Source organism: Galeopterus variegatus, unplaced genomic scaffold (assembly GCF_000696425.1).
Source record: "Galeopterus variegatus unplaced genomic scaffold, G_variegatus-3.0.2 Scaffold4801, whole genome shotgun sequence".
Classification (NCBI taxonomy): domain Eukaryota; kingdom Metazoa; phylum Chordata; class Mammalia; order Dermoptera; family Cynocephalidae; genus Galeopterus; species Galeopterus variegatus.
In genome coordinates this window covers 108,920-131,631 of record NW_007730912.1, presented here as the reverse complement: position 1 = coordinate 131,631, position 22,712 = coordinate 108,920, and the positions used below count along the sequence as shown (strand labels likewise).

The 22,712-nt window shown below is 35.5% G+C and overlaps 1 protein-coding gene across 7 annotated transcripts in view; it reads left to right on the top strand.

Moving 5' to 3' along the window:
• The window catches only part of FAM208A (family with sequence similarity 208, member A), a 63,294-nt gene that overhangs the window by 15,910 nt on the left and 24,672 nt on the right, over nt 1-22,712 (top strand). For 6 of the 7 annotated variants that reach the window (XM_008588396.1, XM_008588394.1, XM_008588395.1 and 3 more), the window contains exons 1-10: nt 5,512-5,587; nt 6,866-6,958; nt 8,163-8,235; nt 8,900-8,991; nt 9,674-9,835; nt 11,859-11,983; nt 13,091-13,122; nt 14,009-14,114; nt 14,938-15,041; nt 15,124-15,227. In XM_008588396.1, coding sequence (XP_008586618.1) covers nt 6,941-6,958; nt 8,163-8,235; nt 8,900-8,991; nt 9,674-9,835; nt 11,859-11,983; nt 13,091-13,122; nt 14,009-14,114; nt 14,938-15,041; nt 15,124-15,227 — 816 coding nt within the window. In that variant the 5' untranslated portion in view covers nt 5,512-5,587; nt 6,866-6,940. Of the gene's footprint in view, nt 1-5,511; nt 5,588-6,865; nt 6,959-8,162; nt 8,236-8,899; nt 8,992-9,673; nt 9,836-11,858; nt 11,984-13,090; nt 13,123-14,008; nt 14,115-14,937; nt 15,042-15,123; nt 15,228-22,712 lie in introns of those variants that run through there. The other variant, XM_008588399.1, reaches the window with a different exon arrangement.

The following is a 22,712-nucleotide window of genomic DNA, read 5'->3' as shown; positions in this document are numbered from 1 at the left end:
CACTGGGTGAGCGTGGAGCTGACAACACCAAGTCAAGGGTTAAGATCCCCTTACCGGTCATCTTTAAAAAAAAAAAAAAAAATTTTACTGTTTTTGAGATGTATTTATTAGTTGGCTATTTCCTATAGTGTAAAGAGTCGTTGTTCTTACATTTGACCAAATTGTAAACTTGCATAGTTAGTAGATGTTGCACTGTTGCCTTCTTTTATTCTATATCTAGTAAGTCGTCAAAAGTTAATTAAAATTGGTAATTGTATTTGATATAATTTTCCCTCCAGAGTTCTTGGGAAAACAGTAGTGATAATTCACTTTCTGGAAGATGTTTATGGGTTAATGTTTTCTGTAGGGTACAGGGGAGTCACAAAAATTAACTGCTCTTGTGCACTGGTTTCCATACTGGTTTATAGTCCAGGAGAATTAATGACTAATTCTGTGCCCAACCCCTATCTTTTCCCATGGCGTTAGCAGTTGTCTTTTTGAAGATAGGGGCCAGTGTCTCATTCTTAAGGAAACTTACATGGTGTTTAGTAGTTGTATATGGATAACTGGGCTCTGAGAATTATACGTCTCCCTATATAGAAGTAAATGAGCAAGAGAGTCTAGGCAGAACCCAGTCATCCACATAACACGTTTAATAGGTACATATAAATGAAGGTAAAATTTTCTTTGACCTACCTCAGTTCAAAGATGTTTCATATTTGTGCTGGTCTCCCATGATCTGTGCTAGCGTCTTCATTCCTATGTTCAACGTTGGTTTAGAGATGAAACAACCATTCCTAAAGCATTATCTGTAATTTTTTTAGACTGAAGAACAGTGGTTTTCAAAAATATATTAATTATTGTGAAAAACAAGTGGATAGTCATTGTACTATAATCATTAATACCAGTAGACATCAGCTGTGGATTCAGACAGAATTGTAGATCCCCCAACCTATTCTTGCTGTTTCCTCTTCTGTGAATTAAGCCTTAAAACTCATTCCTTTGTGCAGTTTGGTATATAAACCCTTTATTTAGTGAGTTGCTCATCACTGAGAGGCTTCCGTGAGCATGTGCAAGTAAACTTTGTCTTTTCTCCTGTTAGTCTACTGTCAGTTAATTTTCAGACCCCCCAAGCGCTGGACCCAAGTTGGAACTGGGACTGTTTTCCTCCCAGCAGTTTTGGTGATGAGGTATTTGCTTTGTAGACTGCAGCTGAGATCTTGGGACCTCTGGCCAAGCTGGCAAAGGCAAATTTCCTTACCAGTGACACTCCTGGATCTCTGTTTTGGGTCCAGTTGAGTGAGTGTAGTAAGAGCCTCACCTTGTCTTTTCTTTCCAGTATTCAGATTATCAGGAGAAAACACCTGCAGGAACTAGCTCTTTGGGTATGGTGAGTCTTGGTTTGAGGACTCTTGTTATGTAGATCCTTGGCCTCTCTCGTCATGTCTGTCTTCAGTGAGCTAACCGGCCATCCCTATCTGGGATCCGAACCGGGGGCCTTGGTGTTATCAGCACCGCACTCTCCCGAGTGAGCCACGGGCCGGCCCTGTGAATTACTTTAAATCAGGAAACTTCTTTGTTTATACTGCATATAAATTTACTTACATGTTTTGATAGTAGTGGTCCATCTTTTTTATTTTAAAAGTTTAGCTTGTTTTTATATATGTATATATATAATTTCATTATAACATAATACAAAAAAATCTTCATTAACACTAAATTGTTAAAATTACTTGAGGGAAATGTTCCTTTGATTAAGGGACCAACCTGCTGTTTGATGAACTAAATTTTGTATGTTGCCAGTAATTAAAAAAAAATTGATGATAGTATGACTGGGAGTCAGGAGATATGAATTCTAGTTTTGGTTTTATGATACTATCAGTTTCTTCATCTGAACTGTAAATCATCAAGTGCCCTTCTAAATCTGTGTTCTTTAATCCCATAAAATACACATTTATAATAAGTTTTTCAATAGGGAAACCTTGTATAAGAAATGAACTGAGCCATCTTTTTGACATGCATTTAATGGAAGTCCTTTAAATAAGCAAAATATGTTTCTTAATGTGTGAAAGAACTTCTATTGCTACTGCCATTTACCTTTATAAACCAAAAAAGGGTGTTTTGACTTGGCCATGTATCCCTTTAGGAAAATTACAGTTAGAAAAAATATTTAAGAGATTTGAAGACATAAGAGGGTAGAAAGCGTAGTCTCTAATTTTTCATTCTGTAGCAAATTTCCCATGCATAAACGTTCTACATGGTTTCCTGGTCTATAAAATGAGGAAACAATCATATTTTTCTAGCTCTTGACATGATTGGAGACTTCCAGCTCTGATACCCACACACATCTTTTATTTTACTTATAATTAAAAATATAGATTTGGAGGCAGACAGCTTGAATTTGAATCCTAGCTGCCTTATTCATTCGTTAACTGAACCCTTGGGCCAAGTTAACTGTTATCTGTCCGGGTTCACTTGAGAAATGGACATTTTGAACTACTTAGGGTGGTTTTGGTGATTAAATGAGATAATGCATGTAAAGCTCATACAGTATTTGAAAAGTGGTGATGGTGGGTAGACCATTAGTGTTTAGACTCGTAAACTGTCAGAATCCAGAGAACTGTGTATTGGATACTGTCTTCCCTCAAATAATGACTTGTAATTGAGATTATGATGTATGTTTCCTTTAAAAGAAGTGATGAGATATATCGATCAGGGTATATGCAGTGCTAAGAGATGTCTTACTAAGGACATAAAATTACTAAGAACCAACAGGGAATGTACATTCAGAACATGAAATTAACTAAATTTCTAAACTGCCATTACCAGCACATTGATTTGAAATCCTTAAAAGTAGTTGTAGCATAATTTTATTTTTGTGAAGCTGCTGATGCATTTGAAAGACAAAATACCCAGGACTTAGGTATTTATTGTTATACCTAAAGTCCTACACCTTTTTCTGTATTTTCATTTGCAACAGTTTTTTTTCTGGGCTGCCGGTTAGCTCAATTGGTGGAACGTGGTGCTGACACCAAGGTCAAGGGTTCTGGTCACCTTACTGGCCGTTGCCCAGAAAAGAAAAAAAAATTTTTTCCCTTGTTGACAGTCTTCTTGAGTACAAATATTTGACATAACTCCATGGGATATTGCTTTGGAATGAAATGGAAATGTTAAGTACTTTTTAAAGAATAATTTGAATGTTAACTTATGCAAATTTATGTGGTTTATTTTTAAACTTTATTTATTTATTTATTTATTTTTTAAAAGATGACCGGTAAGGGGATCTTAACCCTTGACTTGGTGTTGTCAGCACCATGCTCAGCCCGTGAGCGAACCGGCCATCCCTATATGGGATCTGAACCCGCTTGGTGTTGTCAGCACCATGCTCAGCCCGTGAGCGAACCGGCCATCCCTATATGGGATCTGAACCCGGGGCCTTGGTGTTATCAGCACTGTACTCTCCCAAGTGAGCCACGGGCTGGCCCATTATTTTTTAACTTTAGATTGATGGTGGAAGTAGTTTTGGGGCAGCTTAACTAAGGAAAATAGTTTCTTTTATGTAGACTTGTAAAATTTCATAGAAATTGAAGCCATATGATTCTTCTTTTTTTTTTTTAAAAGATGACCGGTAAGGGGATCTTAACCCTTGACTTGGTGTTGTCAGCACCACGCCCAGCCAGTGAGCGAACCGGCCATCCCTATATGGGATCCGAACCCACGGCGGGAGTGCGCCACGGGCTCGGCCCACTCAATAGATTATTGAGTGTTGATGTGCTACAAATTTGATTTTAGGACGCTTTGTGTTTGGTAGTGTTGGTCTATTTGAGTGCTTTATTTTTTGATCTTATACCCAGTCAGTATCTTTTTTATTGCATTTCAATAACTTGAATTTTTTAGGGTGCAATCCTGAAGTAGTGGTAACCATTTTTTGTATACACGTCTCTCACTGAAAACTACATTTTTACAGACACATGGTTTGGTAAATGAATGGATGAATGGATATATTGTTTGCCATCACGTCCTTTAAAGTATATACAGTATATGTAACTATAGAAAATAAAGTGGAAGCTGCTTATTTATGAGTTAACTGCCATCTATTACCTTGACGAACATGTACAAGTAGAATATGATTTCAGTAGTGGCCCAACAGTATCTTGACTGATGTTTGTTGACCCTTATTAAATAGTGTCTTGAAAAAAATTAAGGTAATAGATTATAACATAGTTTCTATGAATAGTTCTTTCTGTAGTGAAAAATAAGTGATTCCTTTTTTTTTTTTTTTTCCTTTTTGTCTTTTTTCGTGACCGGCAACGGATCGCAACCCTCAGTGTCGCGCCCGTACCGGACCGGGACCGGCCACGGGATCGCAACCCTCGGTGTTGCTCCCGCCCCTCGCTCAGCCAGTGAGCGGCTGGTCTGTATGTGGGATCCGAACCCTCGGCGGGGGCGCCACCGCGCTTCCCAAGCAGCGCAGTATAGCAGTGCGCCACCGGGCCGGCCCGTGATTCCTTTTTGATTGGGGAAAATTTCATATGTACCGATTTTATTTTTGAAATTTAATAATAAAATATTTCACATATAAAGTAGAAATTTGAGATTATCAGACCAATATGCTCAAAGAACAGATTGGATATTTGACTTAAGTGTTTTTAAAATTAAATGGGATGTAAAATGGTTGGGGACACGGGGAATAAAAACTTAACCATTTTACTATGCACCAGATGCTGTGCTTAGAGCTTTTTCCATGTGTTGTCTCGTGTATAGTGTGTGGCATATAGTGGTTATTAGGATAGCTGGAGTTCTCCATTTTACACACTACAACTAGCCAGCTCACTACTACTTTATAATGATAATACAAGAAGCTATTTGGGTACATCATATTTTACTTCCAACTTTAGTATTAAACACAGTCATTACATAGACGTGTAAGTGTCTTAAATGTTGTTATGCTTTCATTTATGGTGTAAGCATTTAGTTTGCTGAAATACGTGGTCTTAGACATACTTTCTCAATGTAATGTAAAATAGGAGTTGAGACAAGTTGAGGATACAAATGTTGTTATGCTTTCATTTATGGTGTAAGCATTTAGTTTGCTGAAATACGTGGTCTTAGGCATACTTTCTCAATGTAATGTAAAATAGGAGTTGAGACAAGTTGAGGATACGCGTAGATTTGTATGAGACTGCAAGCAATCTAGGTTGCCTAATTGTAGCGTCCCTAAGGTTTGCAAAATTGCAACCCCCTTATGTGCATGTATAATGCCATATCCTCATTGCTGAAGGAACTGGTCAGTGTAGGCAGCTGGTTTTAATTTTTCTTCAGTAAGTTAGTATCTCATTGGCATGTCACAAAATAAGATAGGCTTGATGCCTTTTTCACTTTATTTAAAGTCAGATTAACCTACAAAAATACGAGAAGCTACATTTAAGATGGAGTAATCTTAATAATGTTTTTTATTTTAGCACTTTTCCAGCCATTAAATCCAGGCTCTCGAGAATTTGAAGATGTTTTAAATATTCTCCATTCATCTTACCTTGAACCAACCTCGGTAACAAATTTTAACTACAAACGTGCTTGCTTGATACATAACGAGCTTTTGGAAAAGGAGGTATGTTTTAAATGGTATTTATTGTAAGCTTTTCAGAACTCTTTTAACGGCCTGGAAAAAAAAATCCTTTTCTCTAGAAATACTAAAGATTTTAGGAGAGCCAAATTATGGAAGGGAAAAACAAGTCTTAAAGATGCCTTTAGACTTGTTTTTTTTTCCCCCCTAAACATTGGTGCTATAGCATTATGTTTATCTGCTCCGTGAAATTCTTAAATGTGTAATTTTGTAAAATAACATCTTTCCTGAAAATGAATCTAAAGCATAGGGATAGCTTACTGTTATAATGGTTTAATTGTAAATTCATATTAAGGCTTTTTGCTCTTTCATTTATTTTGAGTACATGTTAATTTAACTAAATGCCTAAATTGGAAGATAGTTAATGAAATCAAATGTGTATTTTTTTTTTTAGAATATGCTTAATTATTCCTGCAATTATTGCCTGGTGGCTGGATTGTGTTAATATCATTAGTGGATAATACAAATCTTTTCCATGAACTTTTTGAAGTACCCTCATGTTAATTTTATCTTTTTACAAGTTGGTTAGCCAAGTGCAATCCAAATTTAACTTTGAAAGGATCCCTAAAAGGCATTAATGTTATTGGCTCCCAGAGAATATTTAAATCTTGGTAGTTTGATGTAGTTTCATGGTGTAATAGCAATTATTTGTTAATTTTATATGAAAATTTAGACTGAAGATTCATTAGTTATATTATTGAAGAGCAGTAATGTCTGAATACTGAATATAAAATGTTAGATTTTTAATATATATTTGTTTGTACCTAAAAGTGGAAGTCAGCAGTTTAAGATGACTTACAGTTCAGAGTACTTTGACCAAGTTATTCTTTTATCCTGTTAATGTATATGAAGCACATCTTATGTGCTTGACATTGAGAATACAGTTATAAAGAAATGAACATTTTTCCTTGTCCTAATTGAGGTTATAGTCTAGCAGTTGGTCATTTAAATCACCTACTGTATGCAGTACACCATATTAAGTAAAGTGGGAGATACAAAGAACTAAAACATGAATTTATAATCTATGGGAGAGTTGGAGTATGGTAAAAATTTAATAGAAATTCAGCTAAAGTTGATAAACATTAGGTGCATATTTGATTATTGCATGGGTAAAGAGCTAGTTAAAATGGGAAAAACTGAAGGGCAGAAAGTACAGGGAGAGAAAAGATAGGTATGGGATTTTTTGGAAAAAATTCTTGAAACTCTTACCTTGAAAAATGTAGTCACATGCTGAGGAGTTGTTATAGATTTGATTTTATTTAGTTTACAGAAAAGCGAAGAGAACTGAAGTTTGATGGTCGTTTAGATAAGGAACTTTCAGAATCCTATGCATTTCTGATGGTTGATCGATATCAGGTGAGTTAGCCTATTTTATAAAAGAATTTAAAGATTTTCCATTGTAAGTTATGGATTTTGCAATTCAACAGTACACTTGCTAATTAGAAACTAACTTTTTTTGATGTAAGTGAAAGAAATGAAGATGTTTCATTGTTTCATAATTTGCTTTTCAAATGTTCTCATTTTTTCTCTGACCAATTCTATTTTCTTCCCCTAGAAAGTGCTTTTGGTAATTCTTTTCCCTTTATTAAAAAAAGATTATCCTTGGGCTGGCTGGTTAGCTCAGTTAGTTAGAGCACAGCCTTATATAACACCAAGGTCAGGGGTTCAGATCCCCCTATCAGCCAGCTGCCAAAAAAAGAGAAAAAAAAAAAAGATTATCCTCAGTGCTGGTTGGTTTGCCCAGTTGGTTAGAGCTCAGTGTTTTAACACCAAGGTCAAGGGTTTGGATCCTTGTACCAGCCAGCCACCAAAAGAAAAAAAAAATTATTTTCTATATTGTTGATTAAATGTGCTGTACTTGGAAACGTTTTTTCCCCTTTTATTGAAGAAGTTTAGGTGGGCTTGCTTTCTCTTTAATATCTACTGGTTCTAATTCTCTCTAAATGGTTATATGTGAGTGGCACGAATTTAGAGTATCTGTCATACCTAGCATAAAGAAAAATGGATTTCAGATATAGTTACTTTGTTTTTTTTTAAAAGATGACCGGTAAGGGGATCTTAACCCTTGACTTGGTGTTGTCAGCACCACACTCACCCAGTGAGCTAACCGGCCATCCCTATATGGGATCCGAACCTGTGGCCTTGGTGTTATCAGCACTGCACTCTCCCGAGTGAGCCACAGGCCAGCCCAGATATAGTTACTTTGTTTTTTTTTAAAAGATGACCGGTAAGGGGATCTTAACCCTTGACTTGGTGTTGTCAGCACCACACTCACCCAGTGAGCTAACCGGCCATCCCTATATGGGATCCGAACCTGTGGCCTTGGTGTTATCAGCACTGCACTCTCCCGAGTGAGCCACAGGCCAGCCCAGATATAGTTACTTTGGAAGCATTGTTAGTTTCACAACGATACAGTCATAAACTGGCATATATGTGAAATTTCTGTAATGTAGAATATATGTAGTTTAGAAGCTTGGATTTTATTTAGAACAAGTTTACAAATTATCTTTTTATGTTTTTAATGTTATGATTGCAAGATGAAGTGTTTTGTTTATTTTAGGTTCAAAGCATATGTGAGAAAGGATTACATGTGGGCCAGTCCAAAATAACAATTCTCGGTAGTCCTTCCAGAGGTAATCTTTTTTTCTTTTTCATTTATATATATCTACTATTAAGTTGCCATTTAAAAATATATTAAGTATATTTTTAATATATTTACAACTTATAATATATTTATAATTATCCTATAATTTTGCTGCAGTCTTTATAATTAAATTCATGTATGCTTTATTGTATTCCCAGAAAAGGAGACTAGTCTTAGGTTCTTTTTTTTTTTTTTGGTGACCAGTAAAGGGATCGCAACCCTTAGCGTGGTGTCGCCCGCACCGTGCTCAGCCAGTGAGCGCACCGGCCATCCTTATATAGGATCCGAACCCGTGGCCTCAGCGCTCCCAGCGCTGCACTCTCCTGAGTGAGCCACAGGGCGGGCCCAAGGTTCTGAAATGTAAAACCAGTTTTGTCTTTTGTTTCTGATTTTTCATACTTCATATTGATCGAAGATTACTTTTTAAAAAAAATCTTATTTTTGTCCTAGCTATTTTGCAAAATGTAATTAGTTTCATATTTTTTCTGGTTTTATTTTTGCTTTGGTTAGATATCAGTTATCTTTACTGTCCTTAAATTTCTTTAGAAAGTTGTCATACTGTTTATCTCTTTTATTATTAAGTTAAATATTTGAGTTTTTTTTGTATTCTTGTCCTACTTATTCAAATTCTTTAATTTTTCCTTCTTTACTAGGTGTGTATCTTTCTAGGTATGCTGATTTATTACAAGCTAATCCTTTGGAAGCTGGGGCAATTGGTGATGTTGTTATTTTTAAAATAATGAAGGTAATTTTAACTTACGTTTTACGTATTAAAGACATTTGATTTGAATTTGAATTCTAGTTGACCCCAAGTAGAAGTTTGACTAAAAGTCTGTGTTTGCTGGTATTTAGTATATAATGATACTTTTGAGAGTGGTTTGTCATGTTTGATTTAAGCTAACTGTATTTAAGAGTTTGTTTTCCTTTTCAAGAAAAGAATGAGGAAAAAAGGGTAATATGTAGATAATGTGATTTAGGTTAGTGAAGAGTGTTGTGAATATATTTCTACTTATCTGTTACTAAATAAATTTAAACATCTTTTTTTTATGGTTGATTTTTTTCTTAGTGCCTTATTTATTTATTTATTTTATTTTTTTCAAAGATGACTGGTAAGGGGATCTTAACCATTGACTTGGTGTTGTCAGCACCACGCTCTCCCAAGTGAGCAACCAGCCATCCCTAGATAGGGATCCAAACCCTTGGCCTTGGTGTTATCAGCACCACACTCTCCCAAGTGAGCCATGGGCTGGCCCTCTTAGTGCTTTAATATTGGTGAAAAGTATTGGGTACTAACTTTATTACCAGGTATTACAGGAAAATAATTATTGGTATAGGTGATTTATATTCAAAGAAGTATTCTATAATATTAATATTATATAATCAATAACTAGGTTTTGGTGTGTACTTAAATGTTTTCTATATTTTAGGGTAAAATAAAGAGTATATACGACCCCATGGGTGTAAAAAGTTTGGAATCTATGTTAAATAAAAGTGCTTTGGACCCCACACCAAAGCATGAATGTCACATGTCAAAGAATGCCAATAGAGTTACATCACTTTGGGCTTACAGAGCCTATGAGCTTACTCAGGTAGGTGCTTGGATCCATTTTAATGTTATGACCTCATATCTGTTTGTTACCAAATCCTTTAAAATGTCCCCGTTTCAGTTCCCTCTGCCACCACATTAGTCTAGACACTGGTTTCTATATATCACTGCTAGACTCCAGTGTCTCTCACTCCTGTAGTTCAGTGTTTCCGAGATGGTACTTCAAGCCTACGGGGTAATATTAAGACTCCTTAGTCTAGCTCTCTCTGCTTGTTGACTGTGACCTCCAGCCTGGTTTTTGTGATCACTGCCTTCAACATACCTCATTTCATTTTGAAACCTTGGCTTTTCCTGGCCTAGAAAGATCATCTACCTAATAAAAAAAAAAATACTACTCATCTTTCAAGGTAAAGTTGAAGCCCCTTGAAATAATCTTAATTCATAACATTTTGTACTATTGATTTGATATTTTCTTTTTATTAGCTTTTTTTTTTTTTTCTGACCAGTAAGGGGATCACAACCCTCGGCATGGTGTTGTCTGCCACGCTCAGCCAGTGAGCACACCGGCTATCCCTATATAGGATCTGAACCTGCGGCCTCACTGCTACCAGCCGCTGCGCTCTCTGAGTGAGCCAAGGGGCCGGCTCTTATTAGCTTTTTTAAGATGCAGATTTAGAATTAAATTTTTAAGCTTTATTCAGGAGTAATTGATACGTAGTAAACTATACATATTTAAAAGTGTAATATTTGATGAATTTCAGTGTTATGTTTTTATGTGAGGTTTGACTACAAAGTAATGTTATTCTTTTTAACAGATGTGTACAAAACCTATATATCCAAACGGGTTATATGTGGAAAGTGGTGATGTTAACCTCCGTGGAAATGTTTTTTCTTTTTTTAGTTTTTACTTCATTTATGTAAAATAAAATTTATTCTTGCTCTTTTCTTTTTGGGGGGTGGGGTGGGGGGTGGGCTAGCTAGCTGGTACAGGGATCAAACCCTCTCCTCTTTTTGAAATGTCTCAGTGGGGAAGACCTATTATAGGGCTTTTAGCCAAAATTATATTCACCATTGTCACCTGGAGCTGATTCATTCGATTATCTTTTAGATACTAGTAGTATTGATAGACATGAGGTATAACTATCAAGTAATTACTGTTTTTTTTAAGCGGACTTATAAACTGGCTTTATGTTTCAGAATAACTTCCAGGCATTTTTAGAGCAATAGCAACATTATTAAAATCAATAATTTCCCAGGGGAATGGACTTTAAAGGACAATGCTGCTTTGTCTGTAAACTCAGGCATTCTTTTTAAAGGAAATCTCTGGTCTGTAAAACCCTAGTCTAATGAATGGGGAGAATAGGTGAAGTGGAGAGGCTGATAGGTAGTAGGAAGAGGGTGAACAATCTTTATCACCTGTTTGTATTCTTTTCCACATCTCTTTTGCTGGTTTGTTTGTAGTTGGAGCCCAGACGTGTTTTTCTTTGAAATAATAAGCAAAATGGTAGTTAGGTTTGATTGAGATTGTGTCCTTTAGAATTTTATGTTCTGTGTCAAGTTGGCTATTCTTGACTGACCTGGGCTCCACTGAGCTTATGCTCCATTTGTAATATTTTTATTAGGAAATCCTGTTGCACATTTGCAATGGTCAGCTCTTCAGAAGTAAACTTTTGCAGTACCCAATAGTACACAGGGATCTGATACACATAGAAACACAATATTTTGTGTCACAACATGAATATAAAGTGCACATTATCTTAGTTAAATTGACAGGCAGAGCTTAAAGACATTTTCTTTTTTTTTTTTAAAAGATGACCGGTAAGGGGATCTTAACCCTTGACTTGGTGTTGTCAGCACCACGCTCAGCCAGTTAGCGAACCGGCCATCCCTATGTGGGATCCGAACCCGGGGCCTTGGTGTTATTAGCACCGCACTCTACCGAGTGAGCCACGGGCCGGCCCTTAAAGACATTTTCTATCAGAGGTGCTTAAATGGTTTTATATTTATCAAAAGTCAGGAGTTCTTGCCTTCTTAAATAAGTTAATATTTTGTTTTTTTATTTTTAGTATTATTTTTATGAGTATGGCTTTGATGAACTAAGGCAAAGACCAAGACATGTTTGTCCATATGCAGTTGTGTCATTTATTTACAAAGACGATATACAAACTCCGAAGTTTGTATCTTCATCAAGGTAAGACTTAGGAGTTTAGACTTCATCCAAATTAATATTATATAACAGGTCCTGTGCTGCTGAATTAGGAGGACCACTTTGTTTCCTTCCTTTTTTTTTTTTTAACGTCCCTTGAAATTAATTGGATACTTGGGTGTTCATGATGACTTTTAAAATGTCAATGTGAAGGACAAATTATGTGGAAATACAAAGTAAAATTTACTTAAATCTCATCTGGTGAACCTTTTTGTCTTGGTATTGAAAGTTGAGTCAATGGCAGTTTTTAAAAGTGAAATTTTGTGTATTAGTTCCCCTGGAAATGGGGAGCCATAGCCCCCCACCTCAAACCAATTAAATCAAATATTTAGTGGGCATCCTAGGCATTGGTAAAAGCTTCCAGGTGATTCTGATTTTCAATTAGTTTTGAGTATTGTTGATGATTTCTTACAAGCTCTAATATAAGGTGACCAAATACAAAGCATTTTACCTTTTTTTTCCCCCATGTGGTGATGCCAGAAAATGTTTTAGCTAAATGGAATAAGTAAATTTATAGGGATGTAGGTAAAATGGTGAAATGTCTACTTATTTTTGCTTTGAGTACCTGCACATACTTGTATTTAGAGTCACATGATAGCTATAGATTTGGAAATACTGCTGTTTTTATTTATTTTATTTTTATTTTTATTTTTTTGTCCTTTTTGTGACCGGCTGCACCGCACTCAGCCAGTGAGCGCATCGCACCGGCCATCCCTTTAAAAAAAAAAAAAAAAAAAAAAAGGAAATGCTCATTGGAGCACATTTTGGATTTTTGGATTGGGAATATTGAACCAGTAAGTATAATGCAATTATTCTAAAGTCTGAAAAACTCCAAACCTCAAAACACTTCTGGTCCCAAGCATTTTGGATAAGGGATACTCAGCCTATATTTCTGTTTTCTCTAAGTGGACTTGAATTTATTAAATTTTCTAATGAGTAATTTATCTGTTCTTCCTACTTGGAAGGAAGGATTTAATCCTCTTGTGCAATATGCCTTTAAAAATAGCACTTATATCAGGGTCCTAAATATGAACGTTCACGTTATTACCAATCAGTAATGTTTTTCTTTTCTCTTTAAAAATTTATTTGTAGATCTAACAGCTTTAATGCAGATAGAAACATAGGTAAGATTCTTATATTTCTTTAGTTTTATAATCAAAAGAATAAGTACATATAGTAAAAGAGTAATAAGTGCTTTGTTTTATTTTTATAATGAATGAAAATTTGTAAAGTATGAAAAAGAGAATGAGGCTATGTTGTGATGTAACATCATTTGGTTGTCCAAGCATAAGGTCTCCTTTGAGAAGTGGCTTTTACTGTGAATAGGCCAAAGGGTTTTAACACTTTAATTGAAAGAGGTAAAAAGTAAAACAATTAAATTCATCAGAGTTTGAGGATTTAGAAGAGATATTTAGCGGAGATTTAAAAAGTAATGTTAACATTACCTATCTTTAAGTTTCTCCATAATGAACAGAGAACGAGTGGAAGATAGGAGACATCGTGTACATTTATATAGTTACCCAGGTTTAATATAATCTTTGGGGAAAATAAGAGGCAGTAATTGTATTGTCTTTGTTCCTCAGCGTTCTGGTGAGGACTTTTAGATAGATAAGATTATTATTCTTTGTAGTTGGAATGATTTTGAAACTAAAATCCTAATATTTGAACTCTTCTATAAGTAAAAATATCACTTTTTTGTTTGTTTTCTATTTAAACCTTGTTTCTTAATATTTTTTTTTTCCTTTGTCTTTTTCGTGACCGGTAAGGGGATCACAACCCTTGGTGTGGTGTCACCCGCACCGCGCTCAGCCAGTGAGCGCACTGGCCATTCCTATATAGGATCCGAACCCGCGGTGGTAGCGTCGCTGCGCTCCCAGCGCCGCACTCTCCCGAGTGCACCACGGGGCTGGCCCTGTTTCTTAATATTTTGCCTCTTTATTTCTAGTAAATATGCATTTACTTCTCTGGGCTGTCAAGAGACTGAGCTGTGTCATTATTCTTTTTATTTAGATAAATTTAATTATACCTTGTGGAAAGGACAGCTTTTAAATAAAGGAAAGCTTCTGTGTTATATTTCTCTGAGGTCAGCCACTCGTGCTTTTTTGCCTATCAAGCTGTAAGTATGTTATAAGAAACATTTCTTACATTATGAGAAAATAGCAGTTGGTAGCTTCTAATTGTACCAGTTTCTTCTTCAGCTTTTTTCCTTGTTTTTCACATTTAAATTTTACTTTGGTCCTTAATAAGAATTTAAATATAAATGTTCATTTGTTTTTAAAAAGGTTGATTTGATAACTTCAGAAAATTAATTGGCAAAATGAACCTTCTGTTTCTTTGTCTTGATTTGAGGATGGGCTAGTTATATACATTTATGACATGAAACCTTTTCTTGGTGATTTTAAATCTGAAAAATAATTTTTCAAAGTTTTATCCTAATTAGGTATATTTTTCATTTAGCAATTTGAATATAATAGATTTAAAAGTTACCAACCAGTTCTTTATTGGAAAGATCTTTGATGTGGTAAGTTAAGTTAAAATATACAGGCTGTTTTCGGTCCTTTGCAACATATGTTGGAATAGAAAGGTCTAAAATGATCTTTTTCTAACACCACAGTAAACATCATGGGCCTTCATAAATGTTTGAAGATGAACAGTTCATACTTAAATTGTCTTTAATAAAATGACAACCTTTTATCTTTTTGCTTAGTAAAATTGGCATATAGGGTTAGCTCTTCTGGCTTAAAGATGGAAGGTTGATAATATAGCCAGGCTATCTGTTTACCTATGTGTGTGTTTCATATCAAATCCTCTTTAGAATAAGGTAAGATATTAAAAAATATGCCTTTCTGTTTTCTATCCAGTATACTATTGGTGTGTGATAACACTGCTAGAGTTAAAAATATAGGTAAAGCAAACATGCTTTTTCAATTTTCTTTCAGTCCTGAGAAGTTAGATGTTGAAACGGTTATGAGTATTGATCATCTGAAACAGAAAATCCCTCCAGCACTGTTTTATAAGGAGACATACTTAGGTCCAAATGAAGGTAAAGGAATTTAATTTTACTAAAATATATAAGAAGAAGACTTGTTATGGATATTTACTATGTATTGTTTTTCGTGCGTCAGTTTTGAAGAATGGAATGTATTGCAGCCTTTATGAAGTTGTAGAAAAGACAAGAATTGGAAGTAACATGGAGAATTTACTGCAAAAACTAGAGAAAGAAAAACTTGTGAGTGAAAAGTTTTAAAATGTTCCTTATTCTCCCATAGAAATACGCATGTTAATAAGTGATCATATTAATATTTCAGTTTGTTTTTACCTCTGGAAGTACCACAAAATCTTTGTCTTGTTGCTACCATTTAGTTAACAGTGTTTTACTGTGGCCTCTGGTACTCTTTTTGGCCATGACACTTGACCAGTCTTCCACATGAAGTATCTTTATTGTACTTTGTAACTATGGATGTGATAATCAGCAAATATTTATTGAGTATCATTTTCTTATGCAAGATATATACTTTAGTAAAGAACAAGACAGATATGGTACTGATGACACCAAGGTCTGGGGTTTGATCCCAGTACCAGCCAGCTGCCAAAAAAAAAAGAATGAGACAGACTCTGATGACTATGGTTATTCAAATAAATGTGGTTTGTTTCACATTTGTAGAGACAGTGGTAAATTTGAAGATCCAAGAAGAACAAGAAACTTGATGAGGTTGAAAGAAAACAACACTCTAGAGTATTGGGTGAAAGTAGTAGGGAGATATGTCATGCAGTGTCATTCAGGCAATGTTCAAATGATTGGGATTTTGGAGTTGACCCTAATAGCAGTGGGTTTCGAAGAGTTTTAAAGGGAGTGGGGATGAGTCTTTGAATGTATATGCAACATAATCAGATCTGTGTTTTGAAAGTTTACCTTGGTTAGTATGTAGAGAATAAATTGAAGAGGGGAGATGAGGTAGGTAACTTATATTAGAGAGTGATAGTGGGTTGGATAAAAAATGTAAGAATAATGATAGAAGAGAGTGTTTTAAAGGATATTTACAAGGTAGTATTCAATTTAATAGATATTGAGTATGTCTAGTTTGGGTAGAGGAATTGTGTCACACATCAGATTGTGTATTGGGTTGGGGAGTACATGGCAAATGAATGTGTGATGCCAATATGTATGATTTAGCTGGAGAGGATGTAGTTGCAGAGAAGAGAAGTGGCTGTTCAAAAATTTCTTTTCTTTTAACCTCAGGTAGATGAGATCATGTTTAAATGTTGGAGGGAAGTTCCAGTAGAGAGGGAGAGAACTTTTTTGCACACGTGTGTCATTTATTACAAGTGTTTCAACAGTTAACTTTTTACCCTTCACTTTGTGGAGCCACACTTTCCAGGTATTCAAATGGAGATATATAGCAATGATTTTCAGAACCTGAAGCTTCATTTTTATTGGCTACATAGAAGTTCATTGTATGTGTATGTATGTGCTTAATCAGTCCCTTGTTTCAGATTATAAACAGAGTTACAAATTTTTGACCTATAGGGTAGAAATCTTTGAGCCAGATGTCTTAGATCTCCTCTTTCTTTCTGTCTTTCCCTTCCTCTTCTTCCCTCCCTCTCTCCCCTCTATTCCCTCCATGTAAATGTACTTTTATATATATATTCACATTTCTTGTTTTCCTCTGAAAGCCTGACTATAATACAGGTTTTTCATGATCAAAATCTATTCATTTCCTTAGTTCAGAAAGTGAAAGTTTAGAATAATGGGTTTGGATATGGAAAGACACTGAATTATCCAAATTTGCTTGTTCTTGTGTTTGAGAGTGAGTATTGAGAGATTGGACAGGGAGGGGTTTATTAGAAAATTATGATTTCTGTTCAGTTTCTAATAGTGAGAATCAGGATAGGAAAGATATTAGCATTCTTCACCTGAACAAGTATTATATTAGTTTTGTGGAGGATTGTGTCTTCCCAGAAGAAATAAACTACAACCCTAGATCTTAAAGGGCACTGGCACTCCACAAGGATACACTGCCTGAATCTAATGTATCAGATTATTTTGTGTAGTTACCCTTTTTCCAGCAAACTTCATTGGGGATTATTCTAACTATAGCTACTTTGTTCATAGTCTCATGATGATGGGAGGTACATTGAGTATTGGGTTTTTAATAATTTTGTTTGGAATATGCACACAAGGTATTCTGGATCAGAAACAGATTTTGTGAATACCTCCGGTCCGTATGTGGGATCCGAACCCTCGGGCGGGAGCGCCACTGCGCTTCCCAAGCGGCGCACTACCCAGTGCGCCACCGGGCCGGCCCCGACAAATGATTTTTCTTTGGGGGGGGGGTGCAACAGGAGATAGGTCACTTGTCTTGTGTGAGTAGCTGCACACTTCATAGACAAGGGATGAGGACAAATGATTTTTCTTTTGCCGGCCCCGACAAATGATTTTTCTTTGCTTATAAAGGGGAGGAATGCAGCTATTTCCCTTCCCTTCTGAATGTGTCTCTTTAAAAATGTAATGAATATTAACTCCATCCTTTTGGTATATATAAACAAAATCTCCAGGAGCCAGTTAGCACTCTTGGACCATGAGACTTTTACAAATTCCTGAAAACTCACTCCTCCTTGAAATATAAATTCCTAGGGATGTAAATACTCCAGTTTTAGCACCTCAGGGCCTATCTGTGCTGTAACCTCTAGGCCTTTGTGATCTACCGACTTGGCACTCTCAGGGAGATAAGAGATTTATTATCCTTTTGGTTCAGAGCAATTAACTAGGTAAATGGCTATAGATCCAATTCTTAAGGTATGTGAAAAGTAAAATATTTGTCGGGGAAATGAAAGCAGACATTCTCTATCTTTGTATCATGTGTATTTCTGAATATCAGAAGGCTAGGGCTTTTTGCAAGAGCACTGAGAAATCCAGGGAAGTTTTATAAATCTCAGGGAGATTTATAAATTAAGTAAAATTACATCCATCTCTCTTTTGGTTGGTGGTAAGTTAATTCTTAAAGTTGATATAAATCCTGAGATAAAAAGAAATTTATAAATTTATTTTTTGTAATATTCAGTGCCTGTTCATGTCTTTGCCTATTTTTCCTTTGAGTGATTTATGTTTTCTTACTAGTTTGAGGAGTTTTATATAGGTATTCTGGATATTAATACTTAGTACGTGTGCTATACATTTTTTTCATAATTGCTGCTTGTCTTTTTACTTTTATTCACTGTGTTTCTTGAAGAACAGGCATTCTTAACTTTTGTGTAGTTGAATTTATCTGACTGAATGGCATGCACTGTTTTTGTCTTCTTTAAGAAATCTTTCCTTACCCCTAGGTTGTATAGATATTGTCCTATATTTTCTTGTGAACATGTTATGATGTTGCCTTTGACACTTAAGTCTTTTTTATATATATTGTTACGTTTTTTATTTTTGTGTGGTGTAATATAGGGATCAAACTTCATTTTTTCCCACAATATGAGTAACAAGTTTTTCCTGAATCATTTACTGAAAAGTTCATCCTTCCACCACTAATAAGGGACAGATGCCCCACTTTTCTCATGCTTTTTAGGAGTGTTTTGCTATTTGGGATTTAACTTTTAAAAAAAGGTAGAATCAGCTTGCTTTTTTAAAAAAAAATTGTAGTCAGATTATCCCCTTTTCCTTACCTCCATTGGGATTTTTAAAAATTGGAATTGCATTAAATCAGTCTGCAGAACAAATTTGAGAGAATTGCTTATGTTTTATCCATGAGCAAGATTATCTATTTCTTTAGGGTATTCTTTTAATAAAGTTTCAGAATTTTGGGGGGTATAGATCTGTTCATTTTTTAAAGTATTTATCCACAGGCATCTATATTTTTTTATGCTGTTGTAAACAGTACTTTTCATTTCAGTACCTTTTCTGTTTGTTGTATGTATATAAATGTAATTGATACTTATATATTGATTTTATGCCAGATGAGTTTGAAATTTGAATAATGTGTTCATTTTTGTACATTCTTTGGGGTTTCTGTATAGATTTCATTATCTGGGAGGAACATTGGTTTTGGTTTTTTCCTCTAGTCTTTATACTGTTTCTTTTCTGTGCGTTACTGTGCAGTTTAGGATCTCTAGTATCACAGCGAATAAAAGTGGTAATTGTAGGCATTCTTCTTGATTTTAAAACATTTCATCATTAAATACAAAGTCTGCAGTAGGGTTTTCACAGACACTTTTAGCAATTTTAAACTTTTCTTCTTTGTGCTTTTTTTTTTTTAAGATGACCGGTAAGGGGATCTTAACCCCTGACTTGGTGTTATCAGCACCACACTCTCCCAAGTGAGCCACGGGCCAGCCTTTCTTTGTGGGTTTTTTTTTTTTCCTTTTTGTCTTTTTTACTGACCGGTAACGGGATCGCAACCCTCGGTGTCGCGCCCGCACCAGGGACCGGCAATGGGATCGCAACCCTTGGTGTTGTGCCTGCACTGTGCTCAGCCAGTGAGCGGGAACCGGTCTCAACATGGGATCCGAACCCTCGACGGGACAAGCGGCGCACTCTCCAGTGCGCCACCAGGCTGGCCCAATTTCTTTGAGCAATGTAGTTTTCAGTGTACACATTTTTCAGTTCTTTCATAGTTTATTTCTCAGTATTTTATTCTTTTGGAATATTATAAGTGTGATTATAAGTAGAACTGATTACTTAGTTTCCTTTTTGGATTGTTCATTGTTGGTATATAGATACAGCACTGATTTTTGAGTATTGAACTTTGCTTAACTTTTTTTAATTAGTCCTAGTAGCTTTCTTGTGGATTCTTTGTATTTTTCTGTATATAGGATCATGTTATTTGTGAATAGAGAATTTTACTTCTTCCTTTCCTATTTCGATGCCTTTAGTTTGTCATTTTCTACAAAGAAACCAGCTGGGATTTTGACAGAGATCCATTGAATCCGTGGATCAATTTGGAAAGTATTGCCATCTTAATGGTATTAATACTCTGATTGTGAACATGGGATGTCTTTCTATTTATTTAGGCCTTTAGTTTCTTTTAATAAAGTTTTGTAGTTTTTTATGTACAGGTCAGCGCCGCCGCGCTTCCCAAGCGGCGCACTGTAGCAGTGCGCCACCGGGCCGGCCCCTTCTTTGTGTTTTTAACCACGAATTAGTTTTGAGTTTTAGCCTTTTTGGGAGGGAGGTCACACGGGTTCTCTAGAGAAACAGAACCAATAGAGAGAGAGAGAGAGAGAGAGAGAGAGAGAGTGTGTGTGTGTGTGTGTGTGTGTGTGTGTGTGTGTGTGTGTGTGTGTGTGTGTGTGTGTGTGTAAAAAGAGGTATATTATAAGGAATTGGCTCACATGATTATGGAGGCTGACATGTCCGAAGATTTGCACTCTGCTAGCTGGAGACCCAGGAGAGCTGATGGTGTAGTTCTAATCCAAGGGTTGATAGGCTCAAGACTCATGAAAAGATGATGTTTCAGTGAGTGCAAAGGCAGGAAAAAAACTGATGTTCTAGCTGACGGCTGGCAGGCAGGAAAAATTCCCTGTTATTTGGAGATATGTTCTATTTAGGCCTTCAGCTGTTTAGATGAGACCCGTCCATATTAGGGAGGGCAGTCTGCTTTACTCAGTCTATTGATTTAAATGTTAAACTCATCCAAAAATACACTTAAAGAAACACTCAGAATAATGTTTGACCAAATATTTTGGCATCCCATGGCCCAAGCAAGTTGATACATAAAATTGACCATCACGTATGGTATTTACCCTATAAGCTTAATAAGATGAGTTATATTTATAGTTTTCCAGTATTAAATTACCCCTGCATTGTTGGTATAGACCCCCCCCCCCTTTTTTAAAGTAAATTCCTTAGTTTGACCTGTAAATATTTTGTTGAGGAATTCTGTATCTGTGATGAAGAATGAGATTGACCTGCAATTTTTCTTTTTTTCTTTTTTTTTTTTTTGTCTTTTTTCGTGACCGGCAACGGATCGCAACCCTCAGTGTCGCGCCCGTATCGGACCGGGACCGGCAACGGGATCGCAACCCTCGGTGTTGCCCCCGCATCTCACTCAGCCGGTGAGCGGCCGGTCTGTATGTGAGATCCGAACCCTCGGCGGGAGCACCGGCGCGCTCCCAAGCGGCACACTGTAGCAGTGCGCCACCGGGCCAGCCCGACCTGCAATTTTTCTTTCTCATACCATCTTTGTCTAGTTTTTATATGAAGATTATACCAGTTTCCCAGACTGTGTTAGGTAGTGTTTCCTCTTTTTTCAAGAGATGGGTGTATGTATGATTTAGATCAGTCTGTTCTTTGCATGGTGAATAGCACTTAATTGCAAAACTGCCTGTGTCTTGTTTATGGATGATTTTAAAATACTGATTCCATTTCTTTAATAGTTAAAGAACTTTTCTGGTCTATTTCTTCTGGGGTCAATTTCTATGTTTTCTTTGTTTTTTAGGAATTTATCCATTTCTTCTAAGTTTTCAAATTTGGTGGGATAGAATTATCCATATAGTCTCATTTTAATATCTGCTGGAAGCACTTACTACATGATATTTTTATTATGCCTTCTCTTATTAGTCACTCTCACCAGAGGTCTATATAAGTTTTAGGAACCAAATTTTGGTTTGGACCCTTTCTGTTGTATTGTTTTACTATTTTATTAATTTATGCTGTTTTATTAACTAATACTATTTTTGAGGTTTATCTTGTTTATATCTAACTTCTTAAGTGGAAAAATGATAGTTCTAGGTATTGCATTCCACATGTTTTAATATGTAATATTTTTCATTATCATTCAGTTCTGTGTATTTTTACTTTGCATTATGATTTCTACTTTGATACATGATATAGAGGTATGTGTTTTAATTTCCAAATGTATGGGGATACTTTTGTCTTTTTGTTTCTAAATTAATTGCATTATAATCAGAACAGGTGGTGATTATTTAAAATTTGTTGAGACTTGATTTAAAATCTTCTATGTGGTCATTTTTTGTTATATTCCCCCTCTGTGTTTGAGAAAAAAAATATGTATATTCTTTAATTTTTGGATTCTGGGTACACAATTCTGGGTTGACGTTTCTTTTCTTCTTGCACTTTGACTATACTACAATATCTTCTGGCTCCTATCTTTGTTGAGAGGTCATCTCTTGGTCTAATTATTGTTTCTTTGTGAGGTAAACTTATTCTTTTCTTTCCTGGCTGATTATTTTTATCTTTTTTTTTCCTTTGGTGTTTTGCAATTATAATATTTTGCTGTAGATTTCTTGTTTGTCTATCTTGGTATATTTTCTTTACATATCTGTGATTTATATCTTAATTTCTGCAGAATTCTTAACTATGATTATACCTCTCTATTCTTTTAGGATTCCGATGTTCTGTTCTCCATGTCTGTTAACCTTTCTTGTGGTTTTCGTTGACATATTTTTCTGTCATGCATTCTAAGTGATTTCATCAAAACTCTTTTCTGCTTTGAAAATTCTATTTTTAGCTGTATCTGTTCCATCCATTCATTGAGTTTCTAATTTCACAGAGAATATTTTTTTATTTCTAAAATTTGTATTTGATCTTGAATCTGCCTGTCATTTTTTAATAGGTTCTTGTTAGTTTTTTTAGAAATTTATTAAGTACCTATGAGTATTTATGCCAGACACTGTTCTAGGAGGTGGATGTTATATTTTGGCACTTTTTGCCAACATTTTTTTTTTTTTTTTTAAAGATGACCAGTAAGGGGATCTTAACCCT